This window comes from Scardinius erythrophthalmus (assembly GCF_964197995.2).
Source record: "Scardinius erythrophthalmus genome assembly, chromosome: 4".
Taxonomy (NCBI): domain Eukaryota; kingdom Metazoa; phylum Chordata; class Actinopteri; order Cypriniformes; family Leuciscidae; genus Scardinius; species Scardinius erythrophthalmus.
In genome coordinates this window covers 20,587,502-20,608,677 of record NC_138224.1, presented here as the reverse complement: position 1 = coordinate 20,608,677, position 21,176 = coordinate 20,587,502, and the positions used below count along the sequence as shown (strand labels likewise).

The 21,176-nt window shown below is 35.7% G+C and overlaps 1 protein-coding gene across 2 annotated transcripts in view; it reads right to left on the bottom strand.

Moving 5' to 3' along the window:
- Positions 1 to 21,176, bottom strand: part of LOC308689201 (copine-8) — a 148,520-nt gene that overhangs the window by 48,988 nt on the left and 78,356 nt on the right. For both annotated transcript variants that reach the window (XM_081362788.1, XM_081362787.1), the window contains exons 10-13: positions 18,408 to 18,449; positions 17,273 to 17,348; positions 9,952 to 10,005; positions 6,329 to 6,390 (exon numbers count right to left, since the gene is read on the bottom strand). In XM_081362788.1, the coding sequence (XP_081218914.1) occupies positions 6,329 to 6,390; positions 9,952 to 10,005; positions 17,273 to 17,348; positions 18,408 to 18,449 (234 nt within the window). The remainder of the gene's footprint in view (positions 1 to 6,328; positions 6,391 to 9,951; positions 10,006 to 17,272; positions 17,349 to 18,407; positions 18,450 to 21,176) is intronic.

Below are 21,176 nucleotides of genomic sequence, written 5' to 3'. Positions count from 1 at the left end.
TCTGCTTTAAACATTACAATCCTCATGATAACTTTCGTTAACTTTACATTAAGTAAATCCACTTGAAAAGCTAATTACTCCTGGACAGCAATGCCATAGGAATATACAGAGCGACCGCAAAAACGGAAGTTCAAAGACAATATTCTAAAGATGGCGGCGCCCTCGTTTCTCTGGCGCATAAGGTCTATAGCGTTAACCAATACCAAAATAGCTATTTACGCATTGTTTTAGTAAGCTCACATTTGGCTCCATTCTCGTAAAGAATATCCACTTTTCATGATCCAATCAAAGGGCTTTTGCACTTTTCATAGTTCCTAGAACTATTGGCGGAAGCATCGCAGGAACTAGGAATGATTTTAGTTCTAGGAACTTCTTTTGGAGGTACTAACTTAACTCCTACTTCACAGTAGGGTCTAAACCAGCACTATAGGAACTACCAGTGACTTTAGTGTTCGCTGATTGGCCGAACGCACGTGAAACACCGGCACCCGCCATTTAAAAAAAAAAAGCTGTGTAAACACACAGATTATAGCCTATATTTACTCCTGAAACTAACTCTTCCAACATGGAAAACAGTGATAGATGATTATGTATTTCTGCTCAGCTAGCAACATTGGACATCAACCACATGGCATACGCTAATGCCTTTTATATAGTCTTTCTATGTATAACAGTTCTATCTAATAACTTATTAGACAGGATTGTTAGACAGATAGTAAACTAATGAAAACGGAGACTGTGTGCTCAGGCTCAGGCATTCTCAGCGCCGTCAAAATAAAAGTCTGCCGCACCGTCAAAATAAAAGTCACAACAACAAGTGCGGTTTACGTCACTTAGGAGTTCCTACTGACGATGAGAATGCAATCAGGAAAATGTTCCTAAGGCAACCATTAATTCTCAGGGAAAGACCCTGGTGGCTAGTTCCTATGACTAAGTTCCTTGAACTACCCAGGTGCGAAAGCCCCTCAAATGGATAAAATCAAGTCCAACTTAATTTTTTTCTCACTGAATATCCTGATTCGCTCTAGCCTGGATGCCAGCCGAACTTAGCCCTGCCCACAACATTTGAGGTCGGGAAGTTCGGTCTGGACTTGATCCGTTGTGGTGCAATTATGCTCGAACCAGAGCTGTTCGGACCAATCAAATTGTCAGGGCGGGCTTTATACGAGATGGACAGCTCAGTAACGTAATCATCCAAGTCACCAAAGAGTGCTTGGGTTGAGAAGGGCTGAATTCGTTTACAACAAAGATGACTGCCGCTGGAGAATTGAGATTTCATGAGTTCACACTTACAAATAAGTCAGATAGAATAAATGTGTATTTGGCGTGCTGTCTGAGGAGAGGGCTCCGGGCTCGGTATTCGGCCCAAACCCAAAGTACTAACTCCACCTGTATTCCTGGCTGTGGAAGAACAAGCCAAGACTGAGTGGAGGGATGCTGAAAACTGTCAAGGAATGTTAGGCGAGTTGACAGAGTGAATATATATATATATGCTTCCTCTCATGCTGATAGGGTAGACATGGTAATTGTTTGTTGACAAGTTGATTGGATTGATTATTTGAACGTGCTCCTCCCGAACTTTGTTTATGAAACATCATGTGTAGATTCCGCCATCACGTCTATTATTAGAGGAACAGAGAACCGCGATCAAGGCATTTGTCGATCGGAAAGATGAATGAAGAACATACGTCACTTTACTCCGTTGCTCTGATTGGTTGTAGGTCTATCCAATTAAGTGCAGAGGCATTTTCTTTCCTGGTTCGGTTGAAACACGCCCCATAATCACAGCCCAATGGAGCAGTATCAGACTCATATTCTGACTAGAATCTGAGTATGATGACGTCAGGCTAGATTCGCTTACAAATATGGAAGTGAAATGGGTTGACATTCTCTTTGCTCTACATTCCCATCATATATTCTGGTTAGGTTAGTCTTATTTTGTAGCATGTGAGAGCTAATTAGTTGTTAAGCTAACAGATGGAATACTGATGACAGTAACATCGAATCCATTCTGCCAGTTGAAATCCCAATTCATTAGATTAAAGTAAATAACGGCCAAGTTGACATGCAACAGCGTAAAATAATTTATGAATCGTAAATCCGTCGAGCTTTTCCCTCTGATGTAAAAAGACAGCTGTTAGCATGGCTCAATCCAGGGAGCAAAATCGTCAACCAAACACTCTAACGTGGCTGACAACAGCTGTCCTTTGAGATAACTCCACACACCGAGTTGTAATTTAGGACTGCAGATGCTCGCAGAGTTCTTCTCCTTGAGGGCTCCCTAATACCAATTAACTGATTGGATTGTTCTTCATCACAGTGGCTGTCTCTCTAGAGCGCTGTGCTCTTCATCTCCTGCAGCTAATGAGGTACACTCTAGACTAGTGTCAATCACTGCTCAGGGACGCCACAAACGAACAGATGACAGAGAGATGGCGATGAGAGAGATAAGAGGAGAAAACAGTGAGAAGATAAGGGAGAAACACTAGGGGCCCTAACTAACATCCGGCGCAACGTGGCGCCAGTGTTTTCTGCTAGTTTCAGCCTGACGCAGTTTTAATTTTCACATCCTGTGCCACGTTGTTTAAATAGCAAATGGTCTGAAAACGAGGTGTGTTCAGGCAACTGAAATAGACTGCGCCATTGACTTAGACCAGGTTTCAGTTGGTCAATGGCGCAGTCTATTTCAGTTGCCTTAAAAATAGCAATGCAATTTTTTCTTTTTTAAAGAGCGCGTTAGTAAGGTGCGCCGGCGAGTTCACAACGCATGTACACTTTGTCCTGTAGATGGTCTGTTCGCACGCTTTAACCTCGCTCACGAGCAGATCCATTTCCTTGCTAGAGAAGCGTTCAGTTTTTCCTCTTGCAAATTCCACCATATAAATAGCTAATCCGCCGTGGTGCGAGCGCAACTGGCTTTTAAAAGGAATGGGAGATGAGACTCTGATTGGTTTATTGCACGTTACACCCAAAACACACCCATTACTCATTAAGAGAATAGGGACAACTCTTTTAGACCATGCGCGCCGACCATTTTTCCCATCGTAAAACTAGCAAAAGTGGATACGGACACGTGTCTACGCATGCGCTTAGATCGTTAAAATAGGGCCCTAGCTGTTTATCACAGTAAAGCATTCAGTCAGCCTAATAGCAGGTCAAATAATGGCCAATTAAATACAGTGGATATAAAAAGTCTACATAAATAAATGAAATAAATATTTAGCTAAGCCATCTTGTAATTGAATGTAAAAATTATTATTACATTATTAATTCATTTTAAATGTTATATACAATTTAATAAAAAAAGAGCTTCGATAATTATGATTGGTAAAAAAATCCATTCATTCTCCAAACCGCTTTATCCTCTGCAGGGTTGCAGAAATTTTTTATAAATTTAAAATTTGATATAGATATGATAAACAATATCACATAAGCAGGTTGTTGGGCATGACACAATGCCAAATAATTATAGCGCATTACTGTTTTTACAGGCAGCTTGCAGTTGCCAAGCAACTTGGGGCATTATTATATAGAATTCAGTTGATATACAGTACGGTCATAGGTGTGCACACTGTATATGAGTGTCTTTACAAAGGTTTCAATTGCATTTCTCACAACTAGATCAGAGAGCTGGAAAAATATTTAAAAATATAATATAACTTTTCTAAATAATAAAACTTTTCTAATTACCTTTAAATCTCAACTTGGTATTGAGCAAGCAAGGTAAATGTACCAACTTTTTCAGTAAGTGTGCTTACTGAAAAATACTTAAGAGTATTTTGCTGTGGGCTACAGCATAAATACTGTCATGCAGAATTACACTAACAGTGTTTCAAACTGCAACAGCCAACAGGTGCAGAGAAGCTTTTATCACGGCAGAGGAAAAATGTGCATAAATAGGGGAACGGAAAACGTGGCTACCATTACGTAATGTGAGAGAGTTCTCGACAAAATCCATTTACAGCCCTACACAAGTTTCCACTCTAGCCGTTCACACAATGACATGCACCAAAAACAGCAGCCATTACCGCCAAGAAACATCGCTTTGGGAGTTGTCTTCTGAAAATAAGATTAAATATATAAATGCACTACTGTATGTGAACTTGCATGTGCATGTCTGTCTATTTACTCGCTTAAAGGAATAGTTTAGCCAAAACATGTGGTTTACATGTGGTTGTTTCTGGGAATGAAACACAAAATGAGATATTTTTGAAGAATCTTTACACAGTTGTGACCATGACAGAAAAACTCTAGAAGCACTATTAAAATAATTATAAAAGTAGTTTGTGGCGCGCCACACTGGTCTCGAGTCCCACGGAAGAGCTCCGGAAGGATAAAAAGAGGGGTGACGACAGTGACCAGACCTGGACTTTATGTCATTGTTTTGTTTTAGGGGCTGATAACACGACACCGTTTTCAACTAAAAATGTAAAACGTTTTATGCGTTTTGGCCGATCATTTACACGACAACAGCGTTTTGGGTGAAAACGCAAACTTTTTTGAAAACGGTCTCTGTGTAAACAATAAAAACGCTAATCTCTGTAGACGATGACATAATGCACATGCGTATTACGTGTTCAGTCTATAGTGTTTCGTCGCCATCTAATGGCCTGGCAGCAGAATACAGCGTTTTTAGCCGTTTTCGCGGATCCGTGTAAATGGGGATCATTTTGGTAATGGTGACAACTGTACACAGAAAACTTATCCGTTTTAAGCATATCGTTGTCGCGTAAACGTACCCTTAGTTTATGCGGCAGTCATCCGTGAGCTTTACTTTTGCTTTGTTTTTTATGTTTATATTTTTATTTAAGTTATGTTGAAATTTTGCCAGTTCCTGCCTCGTTCTTCCCTGAGCCTTCAACATCGTTACAAAGTTCATTTACGAAGTCTTCAAAAATATATCAGAAATATAGGCCAAAAAGCTCACAGGATTTTATTGTTTTATTGTTTATTGGCTCACAGGATTTTATTTATTATAATATTACTCATCTGTTTGGGACTAGTGCTCGGCGCTACGCCTTTCCATCCCCTCAAGGTCTTCTGAAACCATACAACAGCTTTGTGTGAAGAACAGATTGAAATGTAGGAGTCAACCGCAAGACACTTATTTTTTGTCCTATCTATTTATTTCTTAAAAATGTAATTCAGACATAGCGTGACTTCAATACACCTCTTCTTTGATGCACGTTTTTTTAATAGTAATTTCATATTTTTGGGGGGCATAAAGTAACAAAATGTCAGGGTGAAAGAACCAATATCAAAATAAAGGGGAAAAAATACATATTGAAAGAATGAAGTGACTTAAAAGTCAACCTTATTAAGAATTTTGGCATTGTCATTTATTGTTATTTCTTAAAAAAATATGGTTAAACAAAACTGCTCTTTAGCAAAATGTTTGTCAGACATTTTTCAAAACCTCATAAAACCAACATGGATACAACGAGCACATTTCTAATCACTTGGTAAAAGGGTTTTTCCCTCCTTTTAAAAAGTTTAGCTTTTTCTTTGTCATTGACACTGATGTCATTATTCCCTGATTATCTTCACCTCTAATGAAGCTTGCGTGTGAAGAATAAAAAAAAGTGCATTGGGTTCGGTTACTACACATGAAAGACCCAAAATTTTACCAGCTTATGGCTTTGGAACATCATAATTCTAATTAATAACACAAGTTGCATTGTCGGATAAACTATCCCGTTCAGCCATCATTATCCATTAGCAAACGAGTTCTTCGTTCTATGAATTCTGCTTTGTAATTGGATGAAATCAATAAATGATGAGCTGTACATTCCAGTATGGTAACAGCAAGTGTAAGAGACACATGCAGACTGCAGACGAATTCATCTCAAGTGCACTGACCTTTCACCACAACATCTCAGACTAAAAGGAAGGAGTAGCCATTAAAATGGACGTCTGGTGGTGTCGTGTCAGAGCAGAGGTGGCCGCAGCCACCATAATGAAAAGCGTCGCTCAGTGTGGGCGTGCGATCTGCCATGCATGGATGAACCCTGCCTACCCCTCGCATTTAATCGCACACACCTGCGCTAAGAATAGCAACCCAACCTCATCTATCATCTACCATGAATGGACTTGATCACTCATGGTGCCCGGCTTGAAGTCTGTCATCTGTATTGCCAGTGTAATTGCCAAGAAGGACTTCAAGAACCAGTCGAGACCTGCTGTTGAGGACGCAGGCCACGTTCTGGGCTTGACCACTGGTAATGTAAGAATTTAAATGCACCAAGTCAACTTTCCGTTCCATGATGTGTTATCTGTTGGGGATTGTAAAAGAAGAGAAGTGTTTGCAAATGAGCGAAACATCACTTACCCGCCTTTGATGTAGTCCAGGAAGGTGACTTCAATATCAACGAGAAACGAGAGCAGTGTCACCTGGAAACATGAAGTCGGGAAATGTGATTTTGTGTGCTCTCATGTCGTTATATCAACGGTTGACTGATTATTTTGAGCGATTCTGATTTAAATAAAGAAACTGGCTCAAGCATACACAACAAAACAGCAGCTAAAAACTGTTGGGAAAACTTCTTTTAAACTGTAGCTTGTCAAGCTACTAACTAGACAGAATTCAATGTACAGATGTTATATAAAATTGATTGGCAAATGTTGAAAGTGTCATCTAAAGTGTCTAAAGTATATTGTGATATATATCGTTATTGTGAAATAAATTTACACATGCCGTGATATAACATTTTTGGTAACACTTTACAATAAGAGTAGAATTATGATACGGCTTCTGTCAAAATGATTGATGACCGTGAAAACTCTTGACATTGTCCCGCCCCCTGCCCTTGGGTTGACCTTGACCTCACATGACAGCGTCGCCTTTGACCTTGTGTCCTCCGGGGTTGGAAATGACGTATGAGCGTTGACTAATTGGTTGATGTGTATGCCCTCGTGAGTATAAGGTATCTATCGATTAAGGTTTGAACTTTTGTCCCAGTTATAAAGTCATGAAGGGTTATTTTTGTGAGCTCTGACATCCGGTTGTGTCACATGCCATTCCATCACATAGTGGGGGATTGCTGGGGACAGTGGAAGTGATAAAAAGAGGTTTTCTAATAATGACGTATATTTCACACAAACTAAAGTTGAAAAAGTTGAATAACATAAATCATCTTACATTTTCAGAGAGTTGTAGAAGCTCCTTACATATAGTTGTCCATACAACATGTGAATGGGGTTTACAAAAATGCAAAAAACAGCGTTTCACAGTCATGAGAGGTTGTGAATGTTTAGTGCTAAATTAATTTCAAAGCATAATCTTAAAAGTTTAAATTATATCTTTTAAAAATAAAGAATTTTAAATTAAATTCAATAAATTATTTAAAGTCTTAATAAAAACAAATATTCTACATCGATGGTCTGTGGAATAACTTGACTTGAACTTAAAGTATATTTTTTATTTATCAGGGTTATGCAAAATAATTCGAAATTCGAAAGTGTCACAAGTCATCTCATACATGTGAAATGTGTTTTAAGTTGTATCTGTGAGAAAATCACCACATAGGCCTATCTTCAGAGAGAGAGAGAGAGAGCAACAATGAAAACATTTAGAAACTGTGAAGCCTCAGGCTGTCCACATTGATAGGCTGCTTATAAGGTACTTCTAATCGCAAGCGTATCTTCTAAGAAAGAAGTTACTTGACAATAATGTTGGCTTCAGGATATACTGTAGGGTGACAGACCAGAGGAGCCTCTGTGCATCATGTCACAGCATATGTAATGTTAGTCTGCAAACGCCTTTCCAGAGCCAAAGTTTTGTTTGTACTAAATTCATTTCAAAGTGTAATCGTAAGTTTAAACATGATCTTTTAAAATGAAAAGATTGTTTAAATTAAATCTTGAAAGTTTTAATACATACGTATCTTCTATTTATCTTTTAGAAGATTACTGTAATGATTTTGTTTAACGGTGACCTAGAGTATAATTTGTATTAAACAACGTCTGTTCAAAAACTTGTTGAAATTTTTTCAAAAATAAATTACTTAATAGAAATTATATTAAATTATTTATTTTTGTATTTTGTATTTTTGAAAATGTAAAAATTGAGTTTTCTGTGATGGTCATGTTTAGGTGTACGGGATAGAAAATGTAGTTACAGTACAAAAATCATTATGGCCATGGAAACCCCACCCCATAAAAATTGAAACACAACATGACAAAAATGCTGATTGAATCTTTTTATCTAAATGAGATTTAAGATGACTAAGTACAGTTTTTTCTTTAACATTTTTAACAAGTTTTTGAACAGACGTAGTTTAATACAAATTATACTCTACTGTAGGTCACCGTTACACAAAATCATTACGGTAATCTTCTAAAGATAAAAGATAAATAGAAGATACGTATGTATTAAAACTTTCAAGATTTAATTTAAACAATCTTTTCATTTTAAAAGATCATATTTAAACTTTTACGATTAGGCTTTGAAATGAATTTAGTACAAACAAAACTTTGGCTCTGGAAAGGCGTTTGCAGACTAACATTACATATGCTGTGACATGATGCACAGAGGCTCCTCTGGTCTGTCACCCTACAGTATATCCTGAAGCCAACATTATTGTCAAGTAACTTCTTAGAAGATACGCTTGCGATTAGAAGTACCTTATAAGCAGCCTATCAATGTGGACAGCCTGAGGCTTCACAGTTTCTAAATGTTTTCATTGTTGCTCTATCTCTCTCTCTGAAGATAGGCCTATGTGGTGATTTTCTCACAGATACAACTTAAAACACATTTCACATGTATGAGATGACTTGTGACACTTCGAATTATTCTACATAACCCTGATAAATAAGTTCAAATCAAGTTTTTCCACAGACCATCGATGTAGAATATTTGTTTTTATTAAGACTTTAAATAATTAATTGAATTTAATTTAAAACATCTTTTATTTTTAAAAGATATAATTTAAACTTAAACTTAAGATTATACTTTGAAATAAATTTAGCACTAACAAAACATTCACACAATGTCTCATGACTGTGAAACGCTGGTGTGAGAGAGATCTTTTTAATTGAACATATTGCATTTTTGTAAACCCCATTCACATGTTGTATGGACATCTATATGTAAGGAGCTTCTACAACTCTCTGAAAATGTAAGATGATTTATTTTATTCAACTTTTTCAACTTTAGTTTGTGTGAAATATACGTCATTATTAGAAAACCTCTTTTTATCACTTCCACTGTCCCCAGCAATCCCCCACTATGTGATGGAATGGCATGTGACACAACCGGATGTCAGAGCTCACAAAAATAACCCTTCATGACTTTATAACTGGGACAAAAGTTCAAACCTTAATCAATAGATACCTTATACTCACGAGGGCATACACATCAACCAATTAGTCAACGCTCATACGTCATTTCCAACCCCGGAGGACACAAGGTCAAAGGCGACGCTGTCATGTGAAGTCAAGGTCAACCTAAGGGCAGGGGGCGGGACAATGTCAAGAGTTAATAAATTTCACGGTCAATCAAGCTGAATCATAATTCTACTAATACGGTTCATTAGTTAACATTAATGTATTAACTAACATGAACTAACAATGAGCAATACATTTGTTACTGTATTTATTAATCTTTGTTAATGTTAGTTAATAAAAATACAGCTGTTCATTGTTTGTTCATGTTAGTTTACAGTGCATTAACTAATGTTGACAGGTAAGGTATTAGTAAATGTTGAAATTAATATTAACTAAGATTGATAAATGCTGAAGAAGTATTGTTCATTCTTAGTTCATGTTAACTAAGGTACTGTAGTTAACTAATGAACCTTATTGTAAAGTGTTACCACATTTTGTATCATATTTTTTTGTCATATTTTTGTCAGCAGCAATGTTACTTGTAGTTTCTCTCCAACTCAGAAAAATCAATCATCAAAAACAAAATCATACACTAGCAAGAAAGCAACATGAAAAATGTTTGCTTACGGTTCCAGAGTTGAGATATTTTTTCTTCTTGCCTTTCTTCTTAAGGTTTATGACCTGTGGAGAGAAAATTTATGAATGTCATCGCTTAAGGGATAATGGAATTTGTATAAGACTATAGACGCTACATAATTTAGATGCATGGACTGTATTTATTTGACAGCCCTTCTACACACAGTCAAAGATAAATTAAAACTATGGGCACTATCTTACACCCGGTGCAATGCAGCGCCAAGTGCGATGCAAGTGTTTTTTGCTAGTTTCAGTCCGACGCAGTTATCATTTTCACATCCTGCGCCACGTTGTTTAAATAGAAAATGCATTTGCGCTCATGGGCGTGCCGGTCTGAAAACGAGGTGTGTTCTGGCGCATTGTTGGCACGTTGCTATTTTGAGCCAACAGAAATAGACTGTGCCACTGACCAACTGAAACCTGTCTAAAGTCAGTCGCAATATATATATTTTTTTGTTATTTAAAGAGCGCGTTAGTAATGTTCGCCTATAGGCGGGTCCACAACGTGCCAAATATTTAAAATAAAAGGATTACAATGTAAAAGATTATTATTGTGTACATAAAGATATGGTGAAATGCAGCTTGTCCAGTAGATGGTCTGCTTGCGTGATTTAATCTCGCACACTCGCTCTGGAGACGGCGTCGGTCTTTCCACTATCAAATTCCGTCATTTAAATAGCGAATCTGCCATGGCGCGAGTGCAACTGGCATTTAAAGGGAATGGGAGATGAGACTCTGATTGGTTTAACACACGTAAATCCCAAAACACACCTATTACTCATTATGAGAATTAGGGACAACCCTTTTAGACCATGCACCGGGCGCGCCGACCATTTTTCCCGTTGTTAAACTAGCAAAAGTGGATTCGGACACGCCCTAAGTGCACTTGCGCTTTAGACCATGCGCTTAGATCCTTAAAATAGGGCCCAAAATGTACACTGTAAAAAAAAAAAAAGAAAAAAAAAAAGCTGCTGCCTTAATTTAAGTACAATCAACTTGGATGTTTCAGTCATTTCAACTTAAATTACATTAAACTGACTTAAAAAAACGAGTTGAGTCTTGTGTAACATAAAAAAGTTGACTTATTTTGAGGAGTTAAAGCAGTGTAAAACATATGTTGTCATAATGTCAGTGTTGGGTTTCTGTTGTGTTTCTGTTTAGTTTGTTTTTTCATTGGACTTGTCTTTCCGTCATTATCAGTTCAGTTAATTCACCTGTGTCTAATTAATTATCATCTGTTTCACCTGTGTTCTGTTAATTAGTGTTCATCAGTGTCTGTATTTAGTTCCCTGCAGTTCAGTTAGTCCTTGTCCGTTCTCGTCTCTGTATAGTCATAGTCTTAGTCTCGTGGTGTTTGGTGTGTGTAAACCTTCGGCCTGTATTTTGCCTAAGTGAATTAGTAAAATTTATGTATTGGAGCCATTGGCCTCTTCGTCTTCTTCAGCCCACACCACACCCTGACACATAACTTATTGGTCATATAATTAATTCATATTTTCTGTTAAAATGTGAAAAGAAAATGATATATTAACATAAAAAATACACAAAAAGTTAAGATTAAGAAAAGAAATTGCTCAACACTTAAAAATAGTTATTAATGTTTTATTTTATTCTGACATTTAAACAATAATTTACACATTAATTAAATAAAGGGGAAAGTGATTTATTATACATTTTTTGTCTTAAATGAATAAATTGATCATTGATTCCTTTATTTTTTAAATTGGAGTTTACTTTATTTTTCACCTTAAAACCTTTATCTTGTTATAAAGTGGAGAACCAGAATTATTAAATGCATTGCTTCATTCCAATCCTTACTGATATATATATATATATATATATATATATATATATATATATATATATATATATATATATATATATATATATATATATATATATATATATATATATATATATATATATATAATAAGTGTCACCATGAGCGTTTTTGTTCATGCAAGAAAAGGAGAAAGGGAAAAATAAAGCAAAACAAGAGGCTAGATAAACATGTGAGACCAACCAAACACAACAAAAGACTGAGATAAAAGTGACGATTATTCACATATGGAAAAGCCTGAGCCACATATATAAAAATATAAAATAAATGATCTCTTCCTCCCACTCACTAATGCTAAATGAGTTTTGAACAAATGCAGTGCCTGTGGGTTGAGATCATCTGCTAACATCTCAAGATCTGTAACTAAATTCTCACGTTGCTGAGTGTTTCTCTTAAATGACAATGTGAAATGACTCACGCTAATTGAGAAAACATAGATTTTTTTTTATATCATCCCTTTATCAAAAGATGGAATTTCTCTCAGATTTGTCATTTTGTTATTTAGATTTGATAGGGGCAGCAGTCTCAGGGAAAGATGTTACTGTATCTGAAATTGAAACCAAATATTTCAGTACTTTTCAGTACTTATTTCAGCACTGGCTATTTTTTTTTGAATGGTGCATTTACTTTTAACTTAAACAATGACTACATTTATAAGTAATATGAATTATGACCCCAAAATCCTCATATCTGAAATGCACTCATTTTCCTCATCATTTCAGATTTAAAAAGTCTTATGAAAACCTACTAAATTTTCAGAACTCAAAACTTCCTTCCCAGTCCAAAAGGATGATTTAATAAAACTAGCTGCAAAAATGACTCCAAGCGAATGGACTAAACACCAGAAGAACTCTAAATTATAGAAAGCAAAATGTTAATGTATAAATGTAAAATGTAAACGAAATCTATCAAACCCTGATTTTCCTGGCTGTGTGTAGCACCTACATCTCTATATATCCTTCTGAAGGTTTGCAATGTTAGAAACAAGCATCTGGAGTTTATTTTTAACAAGGTCACTGATAATTTCAGTCTGACCATTTAAGCGGCATACTTTAGCTTGGATTGTTTTGCAAATCTTTCATAATGTAATTGATTTTGAAGGATGCAGCAGTTAAAAATTATATATAGATAATTAGTGCTGGGCAATGAATTAATCGCTATTAATCGCATCCAAAATAAAGTTTGTGTTACATAACATATGTGTGTGTACTGTGCATAATTATTTTGTATATATAAATACACACACATGCATGTATATATTTAAGAAAAATGTGTTATGTATAAAATATTTATCTATGATATAAATGATGAATAAATATATATACATGCAAATATTTCTTAAATATTTTTTTGAATGGTGTGGTTCAAAAATTATCACACACATATGTATAACACACATATGTGTGATATACAAGCAAAATAATTATGTACAGTACACACACATATATTATGTATATACATAAACGTATAACAACAAACTTTTATTTTGGATAATCATTGCCCAGCACTAATACTGTGTGTGTGTGTGTGTGTATATATATATATATATATATATATATATATATATATATATATATATATATATATATATATATATATATATATATATATATATATATATATATATATATATATATATATATATATATATATATATATATATATATATATATATATATATATATATATATATATATATAATAAAAGCATTAAAGGCACAGCAGCAAAAATGGCTTATATGAATATCTATTGTTTATCTAGTCCCACTCATTGTGAAATACTGGTCCAAAATTCTGCTGTAAATAACTATAACTAAATAAATTCACTTCAAATATATCAAATATCGTTATTGTGTGCATTATTATTATTAAATGTCATTGTGCCCATAAGGAAGGTGGAAAATTATCATGACAAGCCCCTTCACTAACATTATAAATGAACTGTGCTAAAATGATAAACAACACCTATAATAAAATATGTATATTTAGTTTGGGTTTGATGTTCCAGAGCCAAATGTCTTTCATATGCAGGTCTACTGTACATCTACTTAAGTGGAAAAATATGTTTCATGTCAACATTGACTGTGTTGAAGGAACCAGCTACACTTCATGTATTAATGTGTTTCTTTAAGATAGGTTTTCATTATGCATAAAAATCTTAAAGTTATTTTCTGTTACCCACACACTGAGAACTGTAATGTGTGGAAATTAGCAGAGAAAACAAATTACTTTCGCAAGTTGTCTGGAAGTTGTGATTTTCTCACTTATTCAGAAGTTGCAGCCTACAAGTCTGTAAGTTATGTGGAAGAAATGTAATGTTTGCATTTTTCAATATTAATGGAATTGCTTAGAAAGGCAGTAATTATAATAGGATAATTTGCACGAGGATTGCATGTGGAGTCACATGCTTCTCTGATAATTTGATAGAACAAAGAACAGTTATTGATCTTATGAATGAATGGATGTATATGACCATTGCATACGGGCCATTCTTGAAAAAAAGGTGTCTTTTTCCACAAATTTTGTATGTATGCAAATTGTATAATATCCCAGGTATACATTTCTTGTAACTGTTCAGTTAATTATCATATTGTATTTTCAGAAAGGTTTGGAATATTTTTCCTCTCCCCAAATTTGACACTACCGAAACACAATAATAAAATCAATAACAGTTACAATTTTAACAATATTTCAAGTGTAATTTATAAGATTTGTTGTATTTTGAATCCAATCTTTCTTTGTAAAAGGCATTAAGCTAATCATGCTGATTTCAAAGTTAAGGATTCATTAAACACTGTAATAACATCTTAGTTGATAATTCAGTATACTTTATTTTAGACAAAACATCCATGTTTCGGTCGTGACGGCACATTTTCTGTAGTGACGGTAATGTTTTGGTAGCAACCACATCACATTACAGAATTTTAACTTGCATACTAAAACACAACTAAAACATACTAAGATACTAATGATTTGCAAAATTGTACAAAAATGTTTGTTTATTTCGGCCAAATAAATGATCATGTGTTACCTTTTGTCACTACCAAAACCATGATGGCATGTTTCGGTCATGACTGTTTCGGTAGTGACAATTTAAGATACTTTTGAGCCTAGTTCAAAGATGATAACCAGCACATGGTTTACCTAGCACAGTTCTAAACAGTTGTACACACACAAAAACAAAATTTTATCGAATAACACACAAAAAAAACATGATGTCACAACCGAAACTTCACCACGTTTCGGTAGTGACTGTTTTGGTAGTGACAATTTTAGATACGTTTGAGCCTAGTTCAAAGATAACCAGCACATGGTTACTTAGCACAGTTCTGAACAGTTGTACACACATAAAAACAAAATTTTATGGAATTACACCCAAAAAAGTTTGCTTAATTGCAGAAAAAAGGTGTTTGGTAGTGATGTCCCTTAAAGTCACACACAGATTTTCAGACTTTTGAACACATTTCCCAAAAATGATGGTACCTATCTATAATAAAAGAGAGACTATGAGAGAGAGGCACACAATAATATTTCCTGATCAAAAATGTAGGGGTGTGGTTAAAATCAGTCTCAGCCAATGGACTAAAACACACAATGTTTTGGTAGTGACACATCAGTTTCATATGGAAGCTTGTTTCCGCCACTGAATAAAACATTTTAAAAGATAATTGCGACTTTTTATCTCACAATTGCGAGTTTACATCTCGCAATTCTGACTTTATTTCTCAGAATTGCGAGATATAAAGTCAGAATTGCGTGTTTTAAAGTCGCAATTGCGTGTTATAAAGTCAGAATTCTGAGATATAAAGTCAGAATTGCGTGTTATAAAGTCAGAATTCTGACTTTTTTTCTCGCAATTGCGACTTTATATCACGCAATTCTGACTTTATATCTCAGCATTCTGACTTTATATCTCAGAATTCTGACTTTATATCACGCAATTGGGAGATATAAAGTCAGAATTGCATGATATAAAGTCGCAATTGCGTGTTATAAAGTCAGAATTCTGAGATATAAAGTCAGAATTGCGTGTTATAAAGTCAGAATTCTGACTTTTTTTCTCGCAATGCGACTTTATATCACGCAATTCTGACTTTATATCTCAGAATTCTGACTTTATATCTCAGAATTCTGACTTTATATCACGCAATTGGGAGATATAAAGTCAGAATTGCATGATATAAAGTCGCAATTGCGTGTTATAAAGTCAGAATTGTGAGATATAAACTATTCTGAGGTAAAAAAAAAAAAAAGTCCGTCTTTTTTCCCCCCCTTAGAATTGGACTTTATATCTCACAATTCTGAGAAAATATGTCAGAATTGCGAGATATAAACTCGCAATTATGTGTTATAAAGTCAGAATTGCGTGATATAAAGTCAGAATTCTGAGATATAAAGTCAGAATTGCGTGATATAAAGTCGCAAATGCGAGAAAAAAAGTCAGAATTCTGACTTTATAAGACGCAATTGCGACTTTATATCTCGCAATTCTGACTTTATATCTCAGAATTCTGACTTTATATCACGCAATTCTGACTTTATATCTCAGAATTCTGACTTTATTTCACGCAATTCTGACTTTATATCTCGCAATTCTGAGAAATAAAGTCAGAATTGCGAGATGTAAACTCGCAATTGTGAGATAAAAAGTCGCAATTATCTTTTTTTTTTTTTGTGGCGGAAACAAGCTTCCATAGTTTCATGATTTAAAAATAAAATAAATGTTTTTTTTTTTTTTTTACTTCACCTTCAAAATCAAAAATATATTTGATTTTACTTTACCTTCAAAATCAAAAATATATTTTTTAAAAACAACAATGGATATTTTTTTATATATATATATTTCAATATCATTTTCACAAGTTGAAATTTAGGGGTTAGGGTTCGGGACAGCCACCACGCAATTGAAAGTACCCAATAAATGATGATTTCATATATATTAAGTTTACTTATATTTTAAATATTATTGTGGGATTCAACAAATAATAGAAGGATCTTAGCAAACATCTAAAATTTGAATACTTAAATGTGTTTTTTGGTTGTTGGACAGCAGTTTGCACCAATTCTGTAGAATGGCCCATACATGGCTGGAAATGAGACATGTGTGACTATTATATGACCGTGACAGAGGGGCCTACGCTCAAGGGTAGAATATGATGAACAAGTCTAGAAATGTTCCACGCATGGTTGAAAACATTTTCATTAACCTAGAAAGATAACATTCTGGGAGTCAAGACTATAAAGGAGGAATAATGCCCTCCCTTCACTGTCACACTCTGCAGCCACTCTGTATAACTGCTGACCTTTCCTTGAAAGGGAATAAATCATCTTTAAAGACAATTGGTACATGTCTGTCTCTTACTCAGTGATAGAATTTAGTTTGCCACCACAATTATATTTGTTATACTATGAAGTTACTTTGAAAAATACCGTGTTAATGAGCTTTGCAAATTATTAAAATGTATAAGATTACCTCATACACATTAAATTGTGACTGGCCTCTTGACAGTTCTCTATAGCTTGTGCTGAATTCTCCAATGAAGTCATGGCTGTAAAACACACACATACACAAATTGGTCAGAAACATTGTTGGAGAACATCACATTTGTTTCATAATGAGCTTTGCATTTTCAAAATTTAGCTCTGATAAGTTTCACAGTACTGAGCCTTTTATCATGCTATGAATGAAAAGATTAATTATTTTAGAACAAAGCACCCGATACAAAAAAATATATTATCATCAAATATGATCATTCATGTGAATGTATGTGATGGACCAACCCGATCTCACAGCAATTAATACGTATTTTACAAGCTGGCTAATTCGTACGAATTCATACGTTTTTTTGCTAAATCGTACATATTACATATTCGTACACGAATGACCTACCCCTGACCCTGCCACTAATCCTACCCATCCACTGAGGATTAGACAAACCGTACGAATTCGTATGAGTGAGGACATTCAAATTCGTACGTATTAGTCACCTCGTACTCACTCATACGAATTGGTCGTGAGATAGCGTTGGATGGACTGATCAGGCTTTATTTGGGTTCCAAAAAAATACAAAAACATACAAACGTGCTTACAAATCCCAGCCAATAATGTATCTAAATAAGAGTCTAATATGTATATTTACAGTACATGCAGTTATGGTTTATGTACTGAAAAAGACACAATCAGAATACCATGAAGAGGTCTAAGAGGACATGGTTATGGAAAAATAAGATAGGAGGAACAAGTATATTTCAAAGCTTTTGTGCTTGTTTGCACATACTTGTGTTTTTTATGAATAGAGTTCAGAAACATTAAACACAAAAGTGTGTGTTTTTGGCTTTTGCATCTGTATTGGACATCTTTTTGCGCATATTTTGACCATGAAAAAAAAATGTAAAACTAACTATTTGAATTTTTTAGTTAGAAAACACTAATGTACTCAAAAAAAATTTACTTAAAGATTTTGATTCAATTTGATCATTTGTTTCATGCTCCATTCCTGTATCCCACCGAGAAGACTTTAGCTATCTGTCCCCTATAATTAATGGATGTATGCAGTGAGTGTCAGATGAGTATTTTAAGCTTCATGTGACAGTTTACAGTTCATTACCTGCCATCACGATCCCAGTCATACACTTCAACCTTGATCGCTCTGTGAAAGAGACAGAGAGAGACAGAGAATTGGTCCATATTAAACATAAACTGTTGAGATTTCAACTTTTTTTCTGCATAGAGAGTGCAATCACACATCAATAGCTGAAATATGATTCCATCCATGATTAGAGAATTCAATTATTCCATGCCACAATTATTCACATAATCAAATATGTCTATAGCATGTGTGTGCATGATGGAAAGAAACATAAATGTTTATCAGTGGCATTGTACATTGTGCCTTTGTGTGAATTTCTTCAAAAAAAAAAATTATTTGGACAATATTGCACACCTTGAATGATTATGTATGTTGAGAATGATGCAATTTCCTTGAAGAAACATACTTTTTTTTTGCAATTATAACAACTAATAACAATTAGCGTCAATTTGATCATTCCAATATGACTAAAATCAGACATACTGTGCTGTGTGTGAAGGCTTTTTTTGAAGTGGTTATATAGAATTATATACATGTTTAGATTTGTTTTTAAACATGGCCCAATCCACTTAGATTTTAGAGCCAGAACTATCCATTTAATAATTGGACTTAATACTAAAATCTCTCTAAAAATCAGCTTACCCCTCCTTCCATGGCACTTTCTTTTCACATAACAGGGTTAGAGAGTCGGATTAGTGAGTTTTGACAGAAAATAATTACGTCTTCTGCTGTCCGTGGCGTGACAGGCGAGTGATGAGTTTGCACAGTTCAAACAGAACAGCTTTGTCAATTACACAGAGCTTTAACGCAACACATGCTAACAACAACCCAATCCCCACAGCATCCCTTAGCACCCATTCTCGGTGTTATCATCAGCAAGACACTCCGTGCTTCTTTATTAGAGCGTCTGCACAGGCTTATCTCGTGTCCCAGACTCCTCCGGATGCCCAGTGCTCTTCCTCTACGTCTGTCCGTCTCTCTCTTTCGTTTCCCACGTTCAATCAGAGATAAAGCCGAGGCATTGTGTGGGAGAGTGCGTTAAGGTACCGATCGATGCTCATCAGTGAGTGCCGCTACCGTGAGGAAGCTTCCCGCTTTATCGCCACACAGCAAGAGCCCCGTTTGAGCTACTCATGATGGAGGCTTCCAGGATATAGTGTTGCGCTTGGGATTCTCTTTTCTGTTGGGTCTGTCTGACTATCTTATGTCTCTTAAAGTCCCCCTGTAGTCAATCATTTTATCCCTTAAAACTCATCTTTGATGACCAAAATGACATATTTGAACGTTTTCCTTGAAAAAAAAAATAAAATTCTTCATGCCTTAAAATACACCATATTGCCAACAATATTGGGACACCACATCAAATGATTGAATTCAGGTGTTCCAATCACTTCCATGGCCACAGTTGTATAAAATCAAGCCCCCAGGCACACAGACTGCTTCTACAAACATTTGTGAAAGATTGGGTCGCTCTCAGGAGTGAATTCAATCGTGGTGCCGTGATAGGTTGCCACTTGTGCAAGTCCAGTCGTGAAAACTAAATATTCCACGGTCAACTGTTAGTGGTACTATAACAAAGTGGAAGCAATTGGGAACAACATTGACTGGTAGGCCACGTAAAAATACAGAGCGGGGTCAGCGCATGCTGAAGCGCAGAAGTCGCTAACTTTCTGTAGTCAATAGCTACAGACCTCCAAACTTTGTGTGGCCTTCAGATTAGCTCAAGAACAGTGCGTAGAAAGCTTAATGGAATGGGTTTCCATGGCCGAGCAGCTTCATCCAAGCCTTACATCACCAAGTGCAATGCAGAGCATCGGATGCAGTGGTGTAAAGCAGTGGAGACGTGTTCTCTTGGAGTGACCAATCACACTTCTCTGACTGGCAATCTGATGAACGAGTCTGGGCCAGGAGAACGGTACTTGCCTGACTGCATTGTGCCAAGTGTAAAGTTTGGTGGAGGGGGATCATGGTGAGGGGTTGTTTTTCAGGGGTTGGGCTTTGGCCCTTAGTTCAAGTGAAAGGAACTCGCATTCCATTTTGGACAATTTCATGCTGCCAACTTTGTGGGAACAATTTGGGGAAGGCCCCTTCCTGATCCTCCATGACTGCACACCAATGCACAAAGCAAGGTCCATAAAGACATGGATGAGCGAGTTTGGTGTGAAGGAACTTGACTGGCCTGCACAGAGTCCTGACCTCAACCCGATAGAACACCTTCGTGATGAATTAGAGCGGAGACTGCAAGCCAGGCCTTCTCGTCCAACATCAGTGCCTGACCTCACAAATGGTCTTCAAGAAGAAGGGTCAAAAATTCCCATAAACACACTCCTAAACCTTGTGGAAAGCCTTCCCAGAAGAGTTCAAGCTGTTACAGCTGCAAAGAGTGGGCCAACTCCATATTAAACCCTACGGATCAGGAATGAGGTGTCATTAAAGTTCATGTGCATGTAAAGGCAGACGTCTCAAAACTTTTGGCAATATAGTGTAGCTTGAATGTAACTCTACACCCTTGCCTCATTTAATATACGTGGTTCTATGAATATGCAAATTAGCTCCACTCCACTCACCTCCTCTTCAATCCACTCACTCACACTCTTAATATCTCAGGTATTGTACTATACTACAGGTACTCTGCCTTTGATTAGCCGTGAGTCAATATGTCAAAAGTCAAGTTTTAGCTCAAGATTTTTTTATGTAGATGATTTTCATTACTAAAACATCTAACTGCCAGATTCCCAGTGTCCTACCTATAATATATTTGGCTGGACAATTAAAAATCTTTAAAGT